Raw genomic sequence first — 24,632 nt, 5'->3', positions numbered from 1 at the left:
CGTTTGTATCACGCATCTTTCTCATTTAATACCTATAGGTCCCTTGTTGATAGTGTTTCAGTGCATTTTTAAGTCAAAACATTGTAACAAATTAAAAGATGCCTTGCTAGGACAATGACTCGACTCAATTACCTAAAGTTGAAGCTTTACAAGCTTTAAAAATTATGCCCAGGCACTACTTTGAGATTCTGATTCAACTGGCCGGCGATGCCGAGAAACAGTGAACCGTGGGTTCTCAACTGAAGCTTCCGAAAGCCTGGTGTTGGACTAGTTCACTACTACCTGTGAGTCTACTTCTCAGACCCAGGCTGACTTGGACCTAGAAGGGAAGCTTCTTACAGTTTCTCTGCCTAGGCATGATGGTGAGACTACCCCAGACCCGAGTTATTTTTTCTTCCACAACTGATTTTATATCTGTAAATCTGCTTGTTATGGGGTGCTTCCCTGCTTTGGTGCCTTAGTAAATTCGAGCATGAGGCAATTACAGGATTAGCCCTTCTTACACCACAATTTACGACATGATTATCGAGTTGTAGGGGCACCTCACTGCATAGCTTCTATGAATAAATAATTTTTTTTTTAAAGATTTTTGACAGCGCGTGCCCCCGAGTGGGGGAGGGTCAGAGGGAAAGGGAGAGAATCTCAAACAGATTCCAGGCTCTGCTGGGACCCCAGCAGAGGTGGGGCTCGATCTCAGGACGCTGAGATCAAGACCTAAGTGGAAATCAAGAGCCCGACACTTAGCAAACTGAGCCACCAAGGCGTCCTTTTTGGTTTTGTTTTAACCGTAATTCTTTAGTTCTGCCAACCATCTTGGTATGATTGCTTAGGGGAGGGGTAATGCTAGTCCCACCCCTTAATCACCTGAACAAAGTCCCCTTGACTACCCCCAACATTTTTGAAAGCTCAGAAAATGTCATTTTACAGTTATTATGAATTAGATATACCAATAAACTGAAAGAATATAAGTAGCACGGGATATAGGGTCAGAACAGGGTTCCAGTCTCACCAACTTGAATTATTTGGTTATTTTTACCCTATTTTCTCTTTCTTGAGTTTCAATTATTCAGATGTTGGTTCTCTAATTTATCATTTCTCTTTCAACATCAGACCTTCTGTCTTAACTGGGCGTGGTATCCTCTGAGCCAGAGATCTTTTGTTTTACCCTCTTCTAATACTAAATCTCTGGGCTTCTACTGGATTGGAGAAGGGATTCTGAGCATTTGATTCTTAAACAGATTGTCTATTATTCCTCGTTTTTAGCTCACATCAGGCTCAGAGTTACCTAGCACTTCCAATTCCTGAGCCTTATGCAGGGTTTAGCTATGCCAATCAGGTTGCTTCATGGCCTGCTTAGGATTCTTGTTTCTTAAGTCTGCTAAGGTAATTGTCAATTATAAGCATGTGAACAACTGTTCAACATCAAAGTGTAAATCAAAATAAATACCATTTTTCATCTATCAGTGACCAGGAAGGAAGGAGTTAAGCAGCAGATCTGCAATCCATTCTCTCCCATTATAGAGGAATACTCCTAGAAAGCAAGCAAGCATTTGATTCTTAGAAATATGGTAATAAAAGACTTCCTGGTAAACAAACTAGTATCCCCTAGTAGGAGAGTTCATATCTATAGAATTCCTTTAGCAGGATAGCCCTGGACTGAGACTGTTTATGGTAAACACAGCAGAAATCTGTGGATTTGAGGTGCATGACTGGAAAATATCATGTAAGTTATGTAACTTAGCATGTAATGGAGATGTGTTTCATAACTGAGTTGGTTCCTTCTGTGTAAGTGAGGAGACTGCATACCTTATTTAGAAACCACATCAATTATCTTGGGTGGAGGTGCATCCAAAGGAAGAAAGGACCTGAGGAGCAGCACCAAGAGTCCTGGACCTCTTCCTGTTTTGTCTGTGACCCTTGGTTACTGGTGTCTTTGAAATCAGTGAAGCTTGAAATTAGGTAAGATCCCTGATTTCTGAGTTGTGAGTCTAATTTGAAACTTTGATCCTTTTGTTAGCTCAGTGGCAAAGATGAAAAAGTTTGACAATACAGTGTTGGAGGTATGTACATGTGGTATTATGGGTAGGAGGCTAAGGAGGTGGGAAGAACAAGCTTTCTTAAACACTGTTGGTGGAAGTATAAATTGGTACAAATTTTTTTAAAGTTCAGGGTGACAATACATGTCAAAAATTTATACGAAGTTCCTTTTGACCTAATAATTCCACTTCTAAAACTGATCCCATAAATAAACTTACACAAATTGTATAAAGGCATTTTCTAAGAATATTCTTTAAAAGATTTTTGGAACAAGACTGAAAAAAAAAAAAAGAAACTTTAATTGTCCCACAATAGGAAATAAGTTTGGTATATCCAATTCAGTAGAACAGTATACAGCCATTAAGATGAAGTAGCTCTACCTGCACTGACTTGGAATATCTCTGTTACTGTAAGGTGAGAAGCAAGGTGCAGAACAATATGTAGACTCTGCTTCTACGTGAGCATCACAAACAAAACAAACAAACAAGAAAACAAAAACAAAAACCCAGAAGGGCTGGGAATCTAGTATGGAAGGTGATGTTATGGACTGAATTGTGTCCTCCTCACCCCCTCCCAATTCATATGTTGAAGCCCTAATCCAGAGTGTGACTGTATGTAGGTGATTAAGTTTAAATGCGGGTGGTCATAAGGGTGAGGTTCTAATCTGATAGGGCTGATGTTCATATGTATGGGCACAGAGATGAGGCCATGTGAGGACACTTTGAGAAAGTGGCCTTCTACAAGCCAGGAAGAGAAGTTTCATGAGAAACCAACTCTGATGGCACCTTGATCTGGGACTGCTAGCCCCTAAAACTGTGAGAAAATTTCTGTTGTTTAAGCCATCTGGTCTGTGGCATTTTGTTACAACAACCCTAGCAGACTAATAGAGAAAGGAAACCTTTCCTAATTGTGTGGTATTTTGTACCATTAGAATATTTTACCATGGGTATCACTTTTTTAGTTAAAAAAAAAATACACTAGAGATTCTCTTTCCCATTGAAATTGGGACTAGTTAATTTAAAAAGTGGTAAAGATCATTTAAAAAGGCAGATATACCTTAACCTTTTTATTTTGACTCAAATGTATCATTATACATTTACTCACTAATCTTTGAAATAGGGCCAAGACCTTTTATCTGAAAAGAAATCTGTTGGTTGGAGCACCCCAGTGTCTTTATTATGAATTGCACTGTTTAAATTGTTTACAATTTTCAGGGCGCCCGGGTGGCTCAGTCGTTAAGCGTCTGCCTTCGGCTCAGGTCATGATCCCAGGGTCCTGGGATAGAGCCCCACATCGGGCTCCCTGCCTGGCAAGAAGCCTGCTTCTCCCTCTCCCATTCCCCCTGCTTGTGTTCCCTCTCTCGCTGTGTCTCTGTCAAATAAATAAATAAAATCTTAAAAAATAAATAGTTTACAATTTTCAGTTTCATTTTTTTTCAAAATACAGCAAGAATTTTTAAAAGACACCTTTGAAAAAGTTTGAATGCCAAGTCAGTCTAGATTTTGTACAATTTTTTCCCCAAAGTTTTATGCATTTTTCTTACCCACATCTAATTCTACAGTAACTTCTGTTCACCTTCAATTTAGTTTTCATAAAAACAACTTTCTATTTGTACTTTAGTTTGAATATTTAAAGTCCAGAAGTATAATAAGAGGTGTAAATATTTATATTAGAATTACAAATTGACTCTAGGGGTGCCTGGCTGGCCCAGCTAGAAGAGTATGCAATTTCTGATCTTGGAGTTATTAGTTCGAGCCTCACATTGGGCAGAGAGTTTACTTAAAAAAAAAAAAAAAATACAAATTGACTTTTTTTTTTTAAGATTTTATTTATTTGACAGAGAGAGAGACAGCGAGAGAGGGAACACAAGCAGGGGGAGTGGGAGAGGGAGAAGCAGGCTTCCCGCCGAGCAGGGAGCCCGATGGGGGGCTTGATCCCAGGACCCTGAGATCATGACCTGAGCCGAAGGCAGTCGCTTAACCAACTGAGCCACCCAGGCACCCCCAAATTGACTTTTGATAAGCATATAGCTCAACTGTTTTGGTGAGGAAGTACATAGGTGTATCATTTAGCTAACCTACTAGCTTCTTGTGCTCAGAGAGTCTCGTATTGTGTAAATATAGTTAGCTTATTTTACTTTTAATTTTGAAAGAATCTCAAACTTAAGAATATGCACAAATAAGTCTTGCAAATCCTTCATCCAGACTCACTGGTTAACATTTTTTTCTAATGCTAGTCTCAACTCCTAATTGAATTTCATGACTCACAGCATAAATGACGCTGAAATAGTTCAGGCCAGTCTCTCCTTCATATAGATGAAGAAACAGGGCCAGAGAGTTTACATGACTTAAGGGGGTTGTTAACATTTCACTTCATTTGTTTTATTCTCTCGAAATATGTAACTTCCCCACCCAATTATTTTAGTTACAGTATCATGTCTCTTTACCCCTCAATACTTCAGTGGGTATTTCCTAAGAACAGAACATTTCTTTTCATGACTACAATTCAATTAAATTAAAAAAATTTAACATTGACACAATATTATTTTCTAATAAAGCATCCATATTCTAAATTTGCCGGTGGTTCCAATTATGTCCTATGTGGCATCAGTGAGTGATTCTACACAGAGAGAATGAAGAGTAAAGAGTAACAGAGCAAGAGGGCTAAGTGGAGTCTGTTTTTTAAAGACAGATTCTACTATAGTTTTTGTTAAAAATATGCAATAAAATGAGAATGTCCTCTGTGCTTCTCTCATGGAATTTTAGATGTGACATTATAAGATGGGCTCATAGAAATGCTTTTTTTCTTCTAACTCTTATTTGATATGACCTGTTGTTAAGAATTTTATCTTTGAGAAATTGCCTCCTACAAAGATGAGAAGAACAGAGAAACCTGTGCAGGAATATGCTCTAATTGTGTTAAAAATTTATTTATGACTCCTCTGAAAGTTAAAAATGGCTACCATTTAGGGACGCCTGGGTGGCTCAGTCAAGTGTCTGCCTTTGGCTCAGGTCATGATCCCAGGGTCCTGAGATCGAGCCCCATTGTCAGGCTCCTTGCTCAGCAGGGAGCTGGCTTCTCCCTCTGCCTGCCACTCCCCCTGCTTGTACTCTCACTCTCTCTTTCACACTCCCTTCTGGCAAATAAATAACTAAAATCTTAAAAAAAAAAATGGCTACCATTTATTGAATGCCTACTTTTATTTATTTTAAAGCTTTATTTATTTATCTGAGAGAGTGTATGCGTGCATGAGGGGAGAGGCAGAGGGAGAGAGAATCCCAAGCAGGCTCCCTGCTGAACACAGAGCCCGACTGAGGGCTCAATCCCACAACCCTGAGATCACAACCTGAGCCGAAACCAAGAGTCAGATGCTTAACTGATTGAGCCACCCAAGTGCCCCTAAATGCCTACTTTTAAAAGCACTATGCTTAATGATTAGCATATGTTATTTTATTTCTGCACAACAACCCTCTGATAACAAGTGTCATTTTCCTCATTTTATCTATGTGGAAACTAAGGTTTTGAGATGAACTGTGTAACTTGTCAAAGGCAAGAGAAGTGTGAAGCTAGGCACATTGGTAAATACTGCAGAGCTACATGTTTAAGGTGAGATCAATATTTTATCAAAATGGGCTGCGTGATTTTCCCTTATAATAGAAATTAGGCAGTTTATTCTTAAAGCATTGTATAGATGGAATCTGTCAGGTCTAATGTCTTGCGATAATCTCATTTGAATCAGGAGGCTTTAGTCTGTTGGTCAACTACAATTTTAATTTCTTGCTCAAGATGGTTAATACTAACCTTGGGTGCTATATCAAGGTAAATAAATTCACCCATCAGATAAGTGACAGGCATTCTGTAAAAGTCTGGGGATATAAAGATGGTGAACAGTGCTAGCTGTCTTTCAAGACCTCACAAACTTACATAGACTAAGCAACTATTACAACTGAGTGTATTATAGGGGTGCCTGGCTGGCTCAGTTGGTAGAATCTGTGATTCTTGATCTCGGGGTTGAGTTTGAGCCCCACGTTGGGTGTAGTGATTACTTAAAAATAAAATCTTAAAAAAAATTTGAGTAAAGTTATAGATTCAAGTGAACAATGGAATATATATATATATGTGTGTGTGTATATACACACATACACACGAATACTTTAGCAAATAGAAGAATTGCCTAAGGTGATCTAGTAATATCAAAGGTGAATTACTTTATTAGAGTTTAACAATAAATTAAAACCACAAGGGGAATCAAGCAGAGATGCTGATATACCTCAGGAAGAGAAGCCGCCATTACTATTTCTAGGTATGAAGAGGCAGGTGAAGGGTCAACAGAACATGGCAAGAGCCACAGTTGTAGGAGAGGGGCTGTCTCACAGGATGGTCATAGATAGAGGAATGCTACCATTGCTAAGACAGCTCAGACCTATTTCTCCTACCTCTCTTGCCAACTAAGTGAACCCCATGCAAAAACAAAAGCAAGGTGGTCAAGTCTGCCCTTTTGTTTAGATACACTTCTCTTTGGAGAGAGTATTTTAGCATTCCCAGAGCATGGGAATCCTCAGCTCCAACTACCATCTCTATGAAGCATCCAAGGAAGAATGTATACAAAGAAAAGGGCACTTAGGAGAATGAGAGGAATAGAGGATAAGGAGAGCAGCTAATGAGAAGTGGTTAGAGCGGGGCACCTGGCTGCCTCAGTGGGTAGAGCATGTGATTCTTGATCTTGAGGTCATGAGTTCAAGCCCCACATTGGGGGTAGTGTTTACTTAATAATAAAAATTTAAAAAAGTGGACAGCAGTAAACATAACAATGAAGACAGGGCAATGTAAAACAAAGAGGAATGGTTATTAACATCAAAAACTTCAGGGCTGCCTGGCTGGCTCTGTCAGAAGAGCATATGACTCTTGATCTTGGGGTTGTGAGTTCGAGCCCCACGTTGCATATAGAGATTACTAAAAAAACAAAACAAAACAAAACTTTAAAAAACCTGTTAAAATAAAAAATAAAAAAATTTTTTTAAAGATTTTATTTCTTTATTTTGACAGAGAGACACAGTGAGCGAGGGAACACAAGCAGGGGGAGTGGGAGAGGGAGAAGAAGCAGGCTTCCCATGGAGCAGGGAGCCCAATGCGGAGCTCGATCCCAGGACCCTGGGACCATGACCTGAGCCGAAGGCAGACCCTTAACGACTGAGCCACCCAGGCGCCCCTAAAATAAAAATTTTTTAAAAACTTCAAAGAAATTGGTGGGGGTGGGGGAAGGTGGGAATGATGGCTAGAAAAAGCCTTAAATTTGCTGACTCACAACTATTGATTTTCTTTTTTTTTTTTTAAGATTTTATTTATTTATTTGACAGCAAGAGAAGGAACACAAGGAGGAGGAGTGGGAGAGGGAGAAGCAGGCTTCCCGCTGAGGAGGGAGCCCAATGCGGGGCTCGATCCCAGGACCCTGGGATCATGACCTGAGCCAAAGGCAGACGCTTAACCAACTGAGCCACTCAGGCACCCCAATTATTGATTTTCAAGAAGTATTTTAGTAACATTATGGATGTGGAATCCATATTGTAAGAGTTAATTTTTAGTGGAATTGCAGATTATAGATTCCACTTTCAAGAAATTTAATGGTAAAGGGAAATAACACACGAGTTGCAGTCCAAGCAGCAGTAAGATCCCTTATTCCTGAGATCCTGGCTCTCTAAGACTGCAGTTTTGTCTTTCCAGTCCTGTGAGACCCCAGAGTGTAAGTGGTTTGCTTGTTTTGTTCCCCAGCAATGGTCCTTGGCCTAGGCAAAGCCCAGATGTTCAGTATCTTTCCTTGCACCCAGAATTCATAAGCACCTTCAGGGAAAAAGCAGCTGGAAGAGGTCAGCTCACCTTTTTGCAGTTCTTTCCCTGGAATCTTGGCCCTTCCAGTCTTATTGCTTTCCTGAAATAGTTCTGCTTCATAAAGATGTTTCTGGTATTTATCTGGTTTTTCTATTTATTTTTAGAAGCAATGGTCTGCCTCAATTTACTCCATCATACCTGAAAGTGGAACGATACCTAAGCCACTCTTAAAAGTACTATAAAGAGATAAGCTCATTTGCCAGTGACTATGCAAGAAAATAGAGGGTTTTCTAAAAGGGAGAGTTTCGTAGGTCCTTTCAGATACACCTCGGTAGTCAGAACTCACTATTCTTCATAGGCTCTGACCAGAGGGTGAGCAAGCGTGAGAAGAGGATCCTGGTTTCTTCTGGCAATGAAGGCACTATTCAGAGATACTTGAACCAGCTCCCCTTCTGCCATATATCACAGATTTAGTGGAAAGATAAGAAGAATCTACTTTTATATTTCTATATGTACATATTCTCTATCTAAACCTTTATATGTATGATATGTACACATTTATCATTCCTCTTTTACTTTATTAGAGTTGCGAATATTTTTGTTTTTCATTTTTAGTCTTTTTTTTTTTTAAGCAAAGAAGATTCTGCATCACTGCTCATACTCATTTCAAAGCTCAAGATACAATCCATGAAAAGTTGGGTCTTAGAATCACAGTCACACTTCACTGAGTTAAAGTGACACACAAATCATAGTTCCCTGCTTTACATGCTATGGTCACAAGTATAGAGCAGTTATTTAAAAGGAATGGAATGGGGTGCCTGGGTGACTCAGTTGGTTAAGCGACTGCCTTCGGCTCAGGTCATGATCCCGGAGTCCTGGGATGGAGTCCCGCATTGGGTTCCCTGCTCAGCAGGGGGGCCTGCTTCTCCCTCTGAACCTCTCCCCTCTCATACTGTTTCCCACTCTCTCTCAAATAAATAAAATCTTAAAAAAAAAAAAAAAAGGAATGGAATGATGTCGTCAGAATATCTTCAATAATATTTCAAACTTTCTTCAGAGAAAGAAAAGTTAAAGTGAAATAATAAATCATTCTCTAACAATGTTTTTTTTAAAGAATGTAGTCAGGTTTTCCCTAAGGACCTAGCTGGCCTTTCTGGTTTATTCTTTACATAATTATAGACTCAAGACAATACCAAAAGTACAGGAAAATTGTCACAACCATGAAGAAACATTTACAACACTCCTGTTAAGTGACAGGCATTGTGTACCAAGAACCTTTGCCAATCTGGTGAAGCCTAGGGACCTCTTATTAGAATAACGTTTCTAAATGCATCAAAATAAAATATACAGAATTGCAAAGGAAGGCAATTTATCATGTTATATTTTAAAAGCAAGATTTGTGATACACTAAGATATGTGCTTTATTAATTTATTAAACAACAAAATCTATTGTCAGACCTAACATCTACCATGATTTTGAATTAGTAAGGAGCATAAACAATATTTTAAGATATCTATTATTGTAATGTGATACAAAAATCTTAGTGATTCCAATTGGTAATAAAATCACAGGTACAGCTACTACTACTGATGCTTATTTTGTGGAGATGGGTCTCCTCCACTTACTCCATTTAGAGTTGAAAGAAATGCTAAATTTCTGTTTGAGGTTAGTGAAAATAAAGATGTAATTTTTTTCCCATCCAAGTTCATACACCCTCTGAATTCTATCCACAGATTCTCAAGGGTCCCCAGATTTGGAACTCCTGCTTTAAGTATTCCATCGTCTTCTACAGGCATGGATGGCCCTGAGGGTACTGGGAAGTTCTGAGCAAAGAACAAACAGTTCTTTGGACACTTCTGCACTTTTTTGTCCCAGGCATGAAAGATCCTACTTGTTGGTAAGGTTGCTCTTACTAACTAGAATACAGGTGTTTTGCTTACTAATATGCACACAGCTCTGCCTTGCAAAGGGCCCTTGTACCATTCCTGAGAATCTTGGAGTTGGATTGGACATGAAAGGTTATCTGGTACAAAAATGTCTGTCCCTAAAACTAGAGTTACTATGTGCCAGGCCCTCTGCCACATATGTTACTGCACCTGATTCTCGAAGCAACCCCATGAGGCATATGTTATTATTCCGAGTTTATATGGACTCATTTGTTCATTCACAAAAAATATATTGGACATTTATTGTATAACTCTTACTAAACTAGGTGTGTGCCTTAAATATAAGCACAGAGTACAGCAGGAAAGAAAAGCATAAATTCTATATTGTGATAAGTGTTTTGAAAACAACAAACAAGTGGCTGAGAATGGGACTCAAGGGGAACCTATTTCAAGATAGGGTTGTCAGGGGAGATCTCTCTGGGGAGGTAACATTTAGGCTGAAACCAGAGAAGGAACCAGTCATGCAAAAAGCAAGGGAAAGAGTGTTCCAGACCAAAAGAACAGCAGGAACAAAGGCTGTTAGGCAGGAAAATTTAACATTTTAAAAACATATATATTGTTTTAATTTCCTGTTTTTTTTTAATTTTTAATTTTTTTTTAAAGATTTTATTTATTTGACAGAGAGAGCCACAGCGAGAGACGGAACACAAGCAGGGGGAGTGGGAGAGGGAGAAGCAGGCTTCCCACCGAGCAGGGAGCCCAATGTGGGCTCGATCCCAGGACCCTGGGACCACGACCCCAGCTGAAGGCAGACGCTTAACGACTGAGCCACCCAGGTGCCCCTAAAATTTTAAAATATTTTTAAGTAAGCTTTGCACCCAATGTGGGGCTCAAACTCATGACCCTGAGATCAAGAGTCACATGCTCTACCAACCGTGCCAGGCAGGTGCCCTCCCTCTTAACCATTTTAAAGTATATAGTTGAGTAGTGTTAGCAATATCCACATTATTGTGCAACAGATCTCTAGTATTTTTTCATGTAAAATGGAAACTATAGCCATTGAACAACTCCCCATCTTAGCCTCTCCCAAAACCTGGGCAATGAAAAGTTCTACTTTCTATTTCTATGAATGTGACTACTTCAGATACCCTATACAAGTGGAGCCATATGGTATTTCTTTTTGTGATTAGCCCAGTATCCTCAAGGATGATCCATCTTGTAGCGTATGTGACGATTTCCTTCTTTTTCAAGGCTGATTAGCATCCTACTGCGTCTATGCATCCACCCACCAGTGGATATTTGGGTTGCTCCCCCTCTTAGCTACTGTGAATAGTACTGCTATGAACATGGGGATGCAAGTACCTCTTCAAGATACTGCTTTCAATTCTTTTGGATATATACCCAGAAATGGGATATCTTGATCATAGGGTAATTCTATCATTAATTTTTTGAGGAACCCCCATACTGTTTTCCATAGTGGCTGCCACATTTTATGTTCCCAACAGTGCGCAAGGGTTCTGAATTATCAACATCCTCCGAAACCCTTATGAGGGACCCAGCTTCCCAAGGCCTGCTACAGGGGCGCTTGCTACACATGCACATGAAGTGCAGTTCAGAGGTGACAGGCATCTGGAAGAGGGCAAGGCTCTGTAGAGGCCAGGTCATGGGAGCAGGGCCGGGGGTGGGGGTCAACATATGCCTAACCCTCAGTAGTAACCTGCTCAATGGTAATACTCCCTCCTGAAGGCAGAGGTCCAAATTACTCAACTGCCTCCTTATGGAAGGGCTGGGGAAACTTGCAGGGGTATCCTTCAATATGAGAAACCCAAGACTCGATCAAGCAACAAGTCCAAATGGGGACTGATTTAAATTGGTGATAATCTTTATGAAGTGGCAGCTTTAAAGTGTTGACAGTAAGTCCCCATTTGGACAGGCTGCCTGGTGGGGTCCCAGGCTTTTCCAGGATTCAAGGCTCCCAAGCTGTCTCTTATTGGAGTACCCTGGACCTCTATCCAGCCTTGATGTGGCAACACCATCAAGACTCCTCCAGCTCTGCCTTCTTGTGGAATATGGACATTTGTGTAGATCAGTTCTTAGAATTAGGCAGATAACCTTGTATCCCCAAAAACCCGCTCCTGTGAACCAGCCTTGTGGGGGGGAGAGCCCAGCCCCCTAAAATCACTCTGAAGCAGCCACTGGGCATGGACCTGGAGAGGCTGGCCCACAGGAACAGACTCTTGGGGGACAGGCCTATGCCTAGAAGCTAGCCCTTCCTGCACAGATGCCCATATTCCCCCTTAAGCAGAACTGGAGTATATTAGACCACCTTGTCGGGTTGGGCTAGGCTGTTTTCTGGTGAATCCTCCAATAAGAAACCCCAGGGGGAAGTCTGGTTATGGTTAGAGCAAGGTCTTGACAATCAAAGCTTATGCCTAATGACAAGCCCTAACCTAAGAAATGAGGAATTTCCTCTGATAGTAGCGCTCAAGGTCACTCGACTGACTTGCTAGGGAGGGGCCATTAAGAAGAGACAGCTGGGAGGCCTGACTGCTAGAGAAGCCCAGCCCGATCAGGCAGCAAGTCAAATGAGGACTGTATGTTGCCTATTTGCAGCTGCTACTTCAGAGTGATTTTTCAGGAGGTAGGCTCTCTTTATTTGGGTAGCTATGCAGTTGATTGGGGCTTGGACCTAGCTTCCCCAGTGTGGAGAGTTTTAGCTGCCCAAGGCCTGCTGAAGGGATATGTACTGCACATATGGGCACAGTGCATTTAAGGGTGCCAGGGATCTTGACCAGGGTAAGGGTCTGGAAAGGCAAGATCACAGGATCAAGCTCTTGTGGAACAAGGTATGGGCATAACTGTAAGCCCTAGCCTACACAAACACCCATATTCCTCATGAAGGCAGAAGATACTGGACTACCTTGCCAGGGTGGGCTGGACAGCTGGCTCACGTATCCTCCAATAAAAAATACCTCGAAGCAAAAAAAAAAAAAAATACCTCGAAGCCCTGGATGCAAAAGCAGCCCACAACTGGATCAAGAAGGAAGTCCAAATGGGGACTGACTGTTGCCAATTTGCAGCTGCCTCTGAGTGATTTCTGGGGGTGGGCTCCCTCCAAGCTGGAGGCATGCAGGTGGTTGGGGGAGGTCAGTTTCCCAGGTCAGCCTGGGCTACCCACAGCCTGCTACAGGGGTGTGTACTGTGTATGCATGTGCGGGGGGGGGGGGGGGGGGTCAGGGTTGCCAGGTATCTGTAATGTAGCAAGGGTCAGGAACACAAGTATAGACGTGTAAAGAACAGGGAATGGGCTTAATTTTAAGTCTTAGGCTATACAAATACACGTACTGCCCCTGGAGACAGAGCTGCAGCAGACTGCATTGCTTCTGTCATTGTGGGCTGGGTATCTAGCAGGTGTACCTCCAGTAGGACACACCTGAGAGTCCCACTTGCTAAAGAAGCCAGAGCCTGATCAAGTAGCAAGTGCAAATGGGGACGATCAGCAATCTGTTGCCTCAGTGTGATTATTGAGGGGTGGACTCATTCCTTCCTGGAGGCTCTGCAGCTGGTTGGGTCCAGTCCTAGTTCTGTGTGACTCTAGGACCCTGCTGTCCAAAGCCTGCTGAATGTGTGCATGTGGCATATGCATATGCAGTGCTATTCAGGGAAGCCAGGGATCTGGAACAGGACAGGAGTTGGGAGACGCTAGAGCACAAGAGCAAACTCTTAGGGGATAGGGTTTATGCCTAATTGAAAGCCCTACAAGCCAAACAGGGAATTCCCCATGAAGGCAGACCTAAAGGTTATTCAACTGGCCTGCCATGGAGCAACCAAGCAGTCTGGCCAGGATATCCTCCAATAAGAGACAACTGGGAGCCCTGGTCACTGGAGAGAGCCGGGATCCCAGTAGGCAGCCAGTCTAAATGGGGACTGTCATCCATTTGCAGCTGCTTCCTTAGAAGGATTTGGTAGGGGTTGGCTTCCTCCATGCAGGAGGCTGTGTCGTGGTTGAGCTTGGCCAGAGATCCACAAGACAGTGTGGTCAGCACGTCCATGGGCCAAGCAGGTCAGGGCAGCCAGAAACCCGGAAAGGATTGAGTGCTGAAGAGGCCAGGTGACAGGAGCAGGCTCCTATGGGTACAAAATGTCAGCCTAATCACAAGGGTTTATCTACACATTGTGGAATATCCCCCACGATGGCAGAGCTGGAGTTTTTTTCAACTGTCTCATGATGAAGAGGCATGAACAGGCAGAACAAGGTATCCTCCATTAAGAAATACCCGGGAGTCTTAGTTCTTAGAATTCTAAGCCTGGGGTCCCTTCAAATAGCAACTCCACATGTAGCCTGATTTACATTCATTTTAGCAGCTTCCTCAGGGCAATTTTCAGTGGATGGGTTCCCTCCCCTTGCGATAATGCAGATGGTTCTGAATGGGTCCTAGACCCCATATACTTTAAGAGTTCCCGCTGCCTAAAGGCAGCTGATGGGGCACACACTATCCATGTGTCAGAACGAAAGGTCAGGGTAGCCAGGAACCTAGAACAGGGCAAGTGTCCAGAAGACTGAGTTGTAGGAACGGACTCTTGGAATTACAAGGTATCTGACTAATTCCAACCTAACCTACACAAATGTGCATACCACCACTGAAGGCAGAGCTAGAGTAACCTGGACTGCCTTGCCAGGGCTGAATCTGATGGCTTGTTGGGGTATCCTCTAATAGGAGATACGTGAGAACGTTGACTGCTAAAGAAGCCAGGGGCCCTCGCAGATAGTCCACACAGGGACAGACAGCCACCCTTTTCAGCAACTGCCTCCAGTTATTTTCAGTGGGTGGGTTCATTCCAATGCAGGTGGTTGAAGATGGGCCCTAGCTCTACAGGCCTGGAGGGCTCCAGCTGTCCTAGGGCAGCAAACAGGGATGTACTTAGCATGCACAGGTTGCTTAAGTCAGGGAAGCCAGAAACGTGGTACAGAGTAAGTGTCTTGAAAGGACAGGACACAGACTGGGATAACAGCGGTACGTGGGATCTGCCCATTATAGAGTTTAACTTACACAAATGGTTATTATACCCCTAAAAGTAAAGCTCGGGGAATATGGACTTCCCTGCCAAGACATGATGGCCTGGGTAACCTCTGATAACAGAAACCCAGGAGCGTTGTTTGCTGGAAAATCCTGGGATACCATTAGACAGCAAGTATCAATGGGATGATTACCAGTTTAAAGCTCCATTGCTGAAATATTTTGGGTGAGAGATTGCTTCACCCTGAGGACATTCAGGTGGTTGAGATCTGGCCAAAGCTCCATAGGCCTGGAATAGCCCTGGCAGCCCAAGGCCAGCCATCAGGGCACAGACAGCACAAACTCAGGATAGTAGAAGACCTAAAACAAGGCAATATCTGGTAAGCACGGTTGGAGAAGAGGGCTATTTGGGGATATTGACATTTGCTTTATCCCAAGCCATAATTTCAAAAAATGTAAATATTGCCCTTGAAGACAAAGCAGGAAAACTCTAGACTCTATGCCAGGGCTTCATCTGGTAAGGTGGCCTGGCTATCTCCCAAAAGGATACATCAGGGAGCACTGATTACCAAAGAAGCAGGAAACCTGATCATGCAGTCAGTCCAAATGTGAACTGAATGTTTCATAATGGTTTCTGGGGTGTGAGATCCTATCATCTTGGAGGCTGAGCACATCGTTCTTCACTAAGATGCCCACAGTCCTGTAAAGTTACAGCTGCAGTCCCTGGGATGACAAAGTGCATACTGGGCCCTCACCAGGCACCCAGCACAGGGGAAGTGCCTACAGAGGCCAGGTAGCTGGTGCCTGCTTTCAGATGTGTGAAAACTCTGCCTAATTCCAAGCACAAACATTCAAAAATATGAAAGGTCCCAATGAAGGCAGAGCTAGAAAAATCTGGACTGCCTTGCAAGGGCAGGTATGAGTAAGTCACACAGGATAACCTCCAACAGAGACACCTGAAAGCCTGACTGTTGGAGGAGCCCAGGACACAATCAAATAGTTGGTCCAAATGGGGACTGAAAGTTCCCAGTATCAAAAGAAGCCTAAGAAATATTTTTCAGGGTATAAGCTCTTCACACCCTGAGTCCCTTCAGTTGCCAGAGATCATTCAAAACTTTAGGGACCTAGGATGTTCCCTGAAAACCAAGGCTTGCTAACAGGCTGCAGACTGCCCATGCATAGGAGGTGGCAGCTGAGAGGAGCAAAATGACAAGACAGGCTTGGCTCAGAAAAGGGGGCTATTTAGGGCGCCTGGCATCTGCCTCATTCTAAGCCTTATCCTACATCGATGCTCATAGTTCCCCAGAATGTAGAGCTGGAAAAAATGGCCTACCCCACTGGGCTGGGGCTAAAGCCTGGACCCCAGGCCCCACCAAGCAGTGGGGAAGGACAGTAAGACACACCCAGCACTACACAGCGGAGAAGCCAGCAACCCAGCTTGGGACTGGCTGCCTTCAGTTTCCAGCTGCTAACTCAGAAGGCCTCTTGGGGCCGGGATCCCTACACCCACAAGGATCAGCAGGTAACTGCACAAGCAGGAGCTCTACAGACCTGGACGGCCCGTAGTGCACATGCTCGAGCCGCCCAAGTCAGGGCAGTCAGAGGCCGGGAGGAAGGCAAATGTCTGGACAAGCAGCCAGGAAATGGGCTGTCCCGGCTATAAGGCATATATATAAATCCCAGATGCAACCTACTCCAGTGTGCACAATCGCCCTGAAGGGAAAGCTGGAGGGCGTCTGGACTGCCAGGTGGCCACCTGGGGCAGTGTTCAGCAAGACACACCTGGAGGCCTCATTACTGGTAAGCCTGGGGGTCTCTGGCAGCTGGTCCAAAGGGGGACCAACTACTGTCCAAAGAAAGCAGTACCCTAAAAAAAGTTTGCTGGGGGCGGTGGGCTCCTACAGGACTGGAGGCTTGGCAGGTACTTGGGGACCAACCACAACTCCCCAAGCCTGGAGGGCCCCAGGTGCAGGCTACCTGGATGCATACCGCACCTGGGCCACCTGAGGAAGTCAGGGGAAAAGGGACCTGGATCAAGGCCAGTGTCTGATGATGCCAGATCACTAGTGCAGGCTCTGAGGGGCTGGGAGGCACGTCTCATGCTCATGGCAAGCACCAACCTTTCCAAATACGCAGATTCCTTTTGGGGGCAGAGATGGAGGAGTCTGGACTTCATCACCAGAGCAGGGACTACTTTTAAAAGCCCCAAACGGGAAACAATCCAAATACCAATGACAGAATGGAGAAATGAATGTGGTAATAGTCACATAAGGATACTACACCATACTATAAAAGAACAATATACACACTATGGATGAAGCAAAGATCATGTTAATGAAAGAAAAAAACACAAAGAATACATTTTTTAAGATTCCATTTACACAAAGAACAAAAATGGGCAAAACTAACCTGAACTGACTGAGGTTAGGATACGGGTTATCCTTGAGAGGAGGAGTTATTGGAAGGAGGTAAGAGGTGGACTTTCTGGGGGGCTACAAGTGTTCTGTGTTTGAGGAGAGTAAACGGGTGTGTTCAATTCAGGGAAATTCATCGAGCTACACACTTATGACAGAACCATTTTTCATTAAAAAGAAAACAATTTTTAAAGGACCCATCCCTCCTCCCTCCCCAACCTTTTGTATCTCCTACCTTCAGGAGTCAAGATGCTTTTGACCTTCTGCAGGAAAGGCTGATCCACAAATGCTGGTGGTGGACAACTCATTCCCAGTGTTGGGTCCTTACTGATGACATCAAACACGACAACACTGTAGTAGGGCCATGCTGGGAAAGAGAAGCAAACGAATCTTTGTCTAACACCATCTACCTTCCTACACCGTATGTCCCCTGTGACCTGTGGTGGCCGCAGGTGGCTAAGTCAGAAGGATGACACAGAGGTTGTGGTTTGCCTGTAAGGGCACTGACGTCACTGTCCAGGGGAGTCGCTGTCCTTCAGGGTTCTGCTGTGAGCACCCCATATGACAGACAGGGCTTTTACCTGATCTTTTCCTCCACATTTAAAAGCACCTTCCATAAGAACACACATTCATGGGATCCGTGCTAGCATGATTACTACTTGGTTAAGAGTCCATCTATACCAGTAATAATTCAATCCCAGCAGAACATTAGGGTCACCTGGGAATATTCAAAATACTTCAATATTTCAGGGTCAAAAACCCTGGTGTGGGAAAGAACAGGTGGAAGGGGAGATAGGAAGCCTCAGGTATTTTTCTTAAACTCCCAGGTAATTCGAAATACAGGCAGAATTGAGAACTATTGATTTAGGCAAAGCAGCTGCCTAAGTCTTTAGGGGCTGACCCAGCAAATGGTTGCAGGAGAAAATGTTCTCAAATTAAAGTTAGTGTATCTTTTCTAGTACTTGAACAATAGATGGCTCAAGAAACATTTTGCTAAATGGGTGAGAAAGAACGGATGAAGCATCAGATGCACTCCCTGCTATAACGGAAATAGTTTTTCAAGGGCTAGCTTGCAATGCTACGGACTTTGAGCAAACTGAGACTATGGTAATGATTATCCAACAATTAATAAATATTGACACAGGACTACTGTGTCATGCCCATTACTGTGCATGGCACAGATCTCGTTTTGGTTTCTTAGAGAGCAGAACATGTTGGCTCATCAAAGTCCAAGGATAACCACTGCCCACATTTGTAGCAGTGAGCCCTCCAATCATCTGGAAGGTGGTTGTTAGAGACGATTGCCAGGCTGTTCAAAACTGACTGACAGGCAGTAACGATGGCAACACATCACAGACTGAGTGCCTGCCATGAGCCTAGTGCAGTTTTAAATATTTCCCATGTACTAGCTGTGTTGGGTCTGGGCCCCCACACTGGCCCCAGCCTCAGAGAGGTAACCTGTGAAACTCTTGATATACTTAAGTTCAGTTTGCAATTAAAATTCCTGCACCAACTGTCCATCCCAGCACCAAAGTACTCACCCCGGGCATCCTGCTTTGCTATACCCTAACTGGGAGATGCTCTGATCCAGTGAGAATGAGGATCAGTTATGGAATGGGCAGACCAGGAAGGGTGGGTGGCCCAAGTTCCCAGGCTCACTTAACTGAACCAACCTGACTGACTTCTCCCTGAGGGACTCCTGCTCCGGGAAGCACCAGTCCCCAGGAGCCTACATACAAAGAGGCAAAAGAAGCACAGGAGCTATTGCAGAACATTAATATGCCTTTTGTCCTAAGTCTGAGATAGGAAATATTAGAGCAAAATGGAGCCTTAACTCCAGCAGCAGCACGGCCACCAGAACTCCCGCTGAGTAGCATCTGCTTCAGGGTTTCTCAACCTCAGCACTACTGACATTGGGGACAGATAATTCTTTGTCAGGGGTGGGTGTCCTGTGCACAGTAGGATGTTTACCAGGATCTTTGGTCTCTACTCACTCACTGTCAGAAGCACCCTCACCCTGTGGTTACAAGGACCAAAGACATGTGTGTAGACACTGCCCGATGCCCCCAGGTGTACAGCCACTGATCTACACGAATGCTGTTTGGCTCTCTCTCTGCTTCACCCACAACTCAAAGACTAAAAAAATAACTCCCAACACACACCCCAACTTTTCTTCCCCTTTTCCTCACCTGGCTACAGACCTTAGGTTCCTTGGGAGGATGAGGAAGTGGCAAGGACACAGAGCCAGAAGAGAACCAGGAGAAAAGCCCACTGAGCTGTCAGCACCCCAAGGGCAGAAACGGTCGGTTTTATGTGCTGCTGTACCCCAGCCCCTAGCACAGTGCTGGGCACATGGCTGGCACTCCAGATTTACTGAATCAATACATCAACCAATGAATGAACAAATCAACGGGTGAAAGACTGGGACAATGCTAATTGTTCAAGATGAATTCTAGAGGCCCTTGCAGGCCTGCCGACTTTGGACGACTCTTCCCTCAACACCCCTCCAAATTCCCTAATAGCAGTACCTTCTCTTCCCGCCAGGCTGGTAATATAGTCCAGTCCATCTGCAATATGGACCTTCATCCGGTCACTCTGGGAGAAGCCAAACCACTGGGTGGCCACTTCCAACATGGAGGGGTCGATCTCCACAGCATCAACGCAGGACTTCGGGAAATGATCGTGGACAAACAGGGGGAGGCTGCCCCGACCCAGGCCTACCACCAACAATGCCAGTGGGGTCTCTGCAATAAAGAAATAAAGCATCATTTGACAATCTGCTCACTGAAAGTTTTGTACCAGCCTTGGGGAAGGCAAAGGAGGGAGTTGGATTATTGGCTCTGCCCAGGGGATACAAGATTTAGAGGCCCAGCCTCTGTCTCATCCCAGAACTTTAAGGGCCAGTCTGACATCTGAAAACTCAACCGTGGCCTCACAATCCTTCCTTTACTAGATCCAGAAGCTGTGTGTTATTATTACAGACGCTTAAAGATCCCAAAGCACTCAGCTGACATCATACCAAGAGTCCCCACCATAAGCATTATTAGATTTCCCCTAGGAATTGGGAGGGACAATGGCCAACATCTCGCTCATGATCACAAGGCAATGTAGATGCAATGCCCTCTGCCCACCTTTCAACTCAAAGGCCACAGCTGCCCTCTCAGAAACATCAACCCACTGACAGCAATCCATCCAAGTTCCAGAAATCATGGGAAAACAAAGGCCCAAAACCTAGTCCTAGGTACAGAGAAACCTCAGCAATCACAGGCAGACAGAAGAAGACAAGAAATAAGAAAGAATCACCGAGAGGAGACATTAAATGTAAGATTAATATCTGAGGATTAAACCTAAGAACTGAGACTCCAGGGACATACATCAACACCAAGATAGGCTGGGAGTACAGGATGTTTCAGTAAGACATACTCAGGACTTTGGGTGAACAGTTACAAGCCCAGATAGAAAAATGAACATTTTTGCTACTGTGGTCAGATCCAAACCTGTTATTAGTAATAAGGCTATGATTGTTCTACCTATAATATAGATTTTTTATTTATTTATTTTTTTAAAGATTTTTATTTATTTATTGAGAGAGAAAGAGAATGGTAGAGAGAGAGCATGAGAGGGAAGAAGGTCAGAGGGAGAAGCAGACTCCCTGCTGAGCAGGGAGTCCGATGCGGGACTCGATCCTGGGACTCCAGGATCATGACCTGAGCCGAAGGCAGTTGCTTAACCAACTGAGCCACCCAGGCACCCAAATAGAAATTCAAGAAAGAATTGCAACTGGTGCTCAAATAATACATTACTGAAAGCCAGAAATTCTTCTCAAGTGCACAAGAATTTCTGGAGTCATGATTTTTAAATGTTCCATCTGGTTACATGGGTAGACACACATGCAAACACTCATCAAGGGCGCCTGGGTGGATCAGTTGTTAAGCATCTGCCTTCGGCTCAGGTCATGATGCCAGGGTCCTGGGATCAAGCCCCGCATCAGGCTCCCTGCTCAGCAGGAAGCCTGCTTCTCCCTTTCCCACTCCCCCTGCTTGTGTTCCCTCTCTCACTGTGTTCTCTCTGTCAAATAAATAAAATCTTAAAAAAAAAAGAAACTCATCAAACTGAACAACTTACAATCTGTGTACTTTGTGTATCTCACTGAATACATTTTATACTTTATTTTTTTTTGTTTATCAACCTTTAATTTTTTTGTTATGTTAATCACCATATATTACATCATTTGTTTTGGTGTACATTTTATACTTTAATATTTTAAATAAATGAATAAAAGAAAAAATTTAGACATCCACAGGTGCAGCCATTTTGAGATTACAATCTGAGTTTGAGGGAAAAGCTACTGGATGTTTATTAACTCAGAAGACTGGGAAGAAGAAAACTATGAATATATGTGCATTTGTTGGTCTGTAATCGCTGTGCTCAAACCACAAGACAGCTGTCATCTTACACGCCCCCTCCTGTGGCAGAGTCTCATTGGTCACCGCTTTTCGCTCCTGGCACCTCATTGGCTGAGACGCGCTCGCCACAGCGGAGTCTCCCTCACCTAGGAGCAGCTCCGGGTTTCTGAGCAGGGCAAGGCCCGCAATCATTGCTTTGTGGTGTTCACAGCACAGGTAACTCGTCAATGGACTGCCCTGGGGCTGTGGGGAGGTCCTCTGGAGTGTCAGCAGGCCACTGCTTCTTCCTGTCCTTTTTCCATTTCTTCTGGGCTAAATGAGAGATAGAGATGATGAGGTCCTATGCTTGGCACTCTAGTCCGTGGAAAGCAAGCCATACCAGCAGCACTGTGCTGTAGCGAGCTTGATCCGACTCAAGAACCCAGCTGCTAAATATACACATATTTTGTGACTTGGTTGACATGTTGGTTCTTTGAAATCTGCCAATGGTGGCCATTTTTATGCCCCAGAAATAAACAAACAGTACATATTAGAGCTCCCCCCCCCCACCGCCGAAAACACAGTTGTTAAACATTTAACACATACCACTGCAGACCAAAGACTCAGAAAAGGAAAAGTGGGGTGCCTGGTAGCTCAGTCGGTTAAGCGTCTGCCTTCCGCTCAGGTCATGATACCAGGGTCCTGGGATCAAGTTCTACACCCGACTCCCTGCTCCTTAGGAGTCGGCTTCTCCATCTACCCCTTCCCCTTGCTTGTGCTCTCGATCTATCTCTCTGACTCTTTCTCAAGTAAACAAATAAAATTATTAAAAAAAAGAAAGAAAAGGAAATTAAAGGAAAAGTGGCAAAAACGCACCCAAAACCCTGGGAAAACTGAACTGGGGAGTCCTAGCCCCTTGACACTGAGAAATAGAAGGCCACTAACAGGAAAAATTTATTCATAAATCCTTTCAGAGAAGGACTTAAAGTCACTAATTACCTCCTCCATGCCAATTACTATACTAGGACTTCTAGTTATTTAACTCTTATAACAACCTTATAATACCCATGTTAGACAGATGAAAAACTGAGGATCTGAAGAGTTAATGATTAGGCCCAGAAATAGTACAAGGTGCAGTCAGGATGTGAACCTGGGACTGCTTATCTCCAATGCCTATTGCCTTTTACTGTAGGGTACAGACAGTAAGACACACAGCCCTGCAGGAGGAGAGAATCACAGGTGCTCACCAAAGGGGAGAAATCCTATTAAGGCCTCACTACTTTCCCTCCAATATATAGTAACCAGATATTCATTTTCTACTCTATATTTGGATTTTTGAATTGATTACACTGAACAGTGGACTGAGCCACCCAGGTGCCTTTATTCTGCTATTTTGTAAAGCCAAACTTAAAACACAAGTTGTTGCCTCCCTCTCTGTGGAGCAATCGCCCATTGAACCTTCAAACTTCGGCCCCACTGTCACCATCTCTGGAAAAGCTGGTGGGAAATGCATAAGCCTTGGACTGAATGGGGCTGAGTTTAAATTCCCATGTGACCACTCACTACATGTATGATCTTGGACAAGAAACGCGCTCAGAGCCGCAGTTTCCAAATCAATACAATGAATGAACCGTACAGAGTTATTGAGATTTCAACCGTTGAAGGCACATACACACACACAGCACTCAGCATAAGTCTTGGCACTTAGAGCATCCTCCACGAATGTCACCTTTCTATCCTTCTTTCTTCCCCACCTCCAGTACACTCCATCTCCATCAAACCCCTAGCATTGTACTTAGCAGTTGTCACTCCCGGAACGTGCCTTGGGGTTCTTGTTGCTGAGGAGCTGAGCACAGTGCCTGAAACTCAGTGTGCCAGCAACAACCACTCCGTTAACAGACTCAGGTATCAGTAAAGCCACAGGTATTATCTGCTCTACAGAGACGGACAGTGACAGAAACGCACACCACTGCTCGAGGAGGCGATAGCTAGGTGGGACTACTAAAGTCTCTGTTCCAGTGGGATTACTAATTCAAGGATGAGCTGGGAGCAGGAGGTCTCTTACCTGAAAACCTTTAAAAGAACATTTTAAAACTGCCTTTTAGCCGAGTGACGCATAGAACCCGGAAAATACGGGCCCCGTTTGTTACTAAAATACGGGCCTGTCGCTCTCCACCGACGGCAGGATTAAAGCTCTCGTTCCCACATTCCCGAGCACACACTCGGGACCGCCAGGCCGCGCTCACCTTCTCTCTGGGTTTGATGTATTTGTGCAGCACCCCGCACAGCTCCAGGTAGCTTCCATACCACTCGAAAGCTCTCCTTCCTCGCTGCTGGAAGAACTTCTCCCAATAGTCAACGGAGCCGAACTCCTGGCAGCTTTTGGGTAAGAGGTTCATATTGTCACTGTCCGAGCGGCGCCTTCAAGACCCTCCTACTCGCCCTCTGAGGTACCATCGGTTAGGCTTCCACTCACGCTGGCGCCGGCCCCCTGCAGTGGAATTCTTCCCAAGACCAATAACCACACTGATTTATCCCCCGCTCAAAACCCAAAGAGAACACGTCAGCCCCACGCGCGAGACATTGAACCCAACACCCTCACCCGTCCTCCCGGCTCACTGCCCCCGCCCCACGTGCGGAGCCCCTCACACTTCCTCAGAGCGAGGTTTCAGAACCCGCAATCACATCCGGGTGCCAGGCGTCGCGATTGGTCGGCCACGCAGACCCTCCCAGCGTCTCATTGGTCACCGCTTTTCGCTCCTGGCACCTCATTGGCCGACACGCGCGCGCCACACGCCGGCGGAGTCGTCGCGGGCGCGGAGCGTTCCCCGGCGTGCGGCGAAGGGGGCGGGGCCACGAGCCGGAGTCCGGGCGGAAGAGGCCCCGCTGCCTCATCTGCAAATTGCGTCCGAACGCCGCGCGAGGGCAGCCTTCCCCGTTCTGAGCTTTTGCTCCGCAGCGGAGGCCTCCCTGACCTCTTGAGATCTGTGTTCGCTTTCGGGCCGAGCGGGCCGAGCGGGCCTCGTAGCCACTTCTGACCTTGAAGGGCCGAGCGCGGCCGGCGG

At 44.6% G+C, this 24,632-nt stretch overlaps 1 protein-coding gene across 3 annotated transcripts; it reads right to left on the bottom strand.

Annotated features, from left to right (window-relative positions):
* Positions 1 to 1,447: 1,447 nt before the first annotated feature.
* On the bottom strand, positions 1,448 to 24,247 carry LOC118355997 (eEF1A lysine and N-terminal methyltransferase-like). Of its 3 annotated transcripts, XR_004819345.1 has the most exons (6): positions 23,814 to 24,247; positions 21,735 to 21,900; positions 19,711 to 19,926; positions 17,418 to 17,549; positions 14,963 to 15,128; positions 10,624 to 13,878 (listed from the first exon to the last, which is right to left on the bottom strand). XR_004819345.1 is itself a non-coding variant. In XM_035722070.1 (5 exons), the coding sequence occupies exons 1-5, from the start codon at positions 23,964 to 23,966 to the stop codon at positions 1,461 to 1,463; spliced, it is 738 nt and encodes a 245-aa protein (XP_035577963.1). In that variant the 5' UTR covers positions 23,967 to 24,247; the 3' UTR covers positions 1,448 to 1,460. The 3 variants fall into 3 exon arrangements, 2 of the variants coding, with proteins under 2 accessions (XP_035577963.1, XP_035577962.1); XM_035722070.1 differs by lacking the exons at positions 10,624 to 13,878; positions 14,963 to 15,128 and adding an exon at positions 1,448 to 1,531; XM_035722069.1 differs by lacking the exon at positions 14,963 to 15,128.
* Between the last annotated feature and the right edge of the window lie 385 nt (positions 24,248 to 24,632).

This window comes from Zalophus californianus, chromosome 10, assembly GCF_009762305.2.
Source record: "Zalophus californianus isolate mZalCal1 chromosome 10, mZalCal1.pri.v2, whole genome shotgun sequence".
Lineage (NCBI taxonomy): Eukaryota > Metazoa > Chordata > Mammalia > Carnivora > Otariidae > Zalophus > Zalophus californianus.
Note: the sequence above shows the minus strand (reverse complement) of the source record. Positions and strands in the feature narration are given on the sequence as shown.

What these genes read in the sequence shown, in the direction of transcription:
- LOC118355997 (XM_035722069.1), bottom strand. Translation starts at nt 23,966, where the DNA reads ATGAACCTCTTACCCAAAAGCTGCCAGGAGTTCGGCTCCGTTGACTAT. An exon ending in CAGCCTGGCGGGAAGAGAAG is followed by an intron (nt 17,550 to 19,710) that starts GTACTGCTATTA and finishes TCTCTTTCCCAG; the next exon opens with CATGGCCCTACTACAGTGTT. An exon ending in AAGCATCTTGACTCCTGAAG is followed by an intron (nt 13,879 to 17,417) that starts GTAGGAGATACA and finishes TTGTACCCATAG; the next exon opens with GAGCCTGCTCCTGTCACCTG.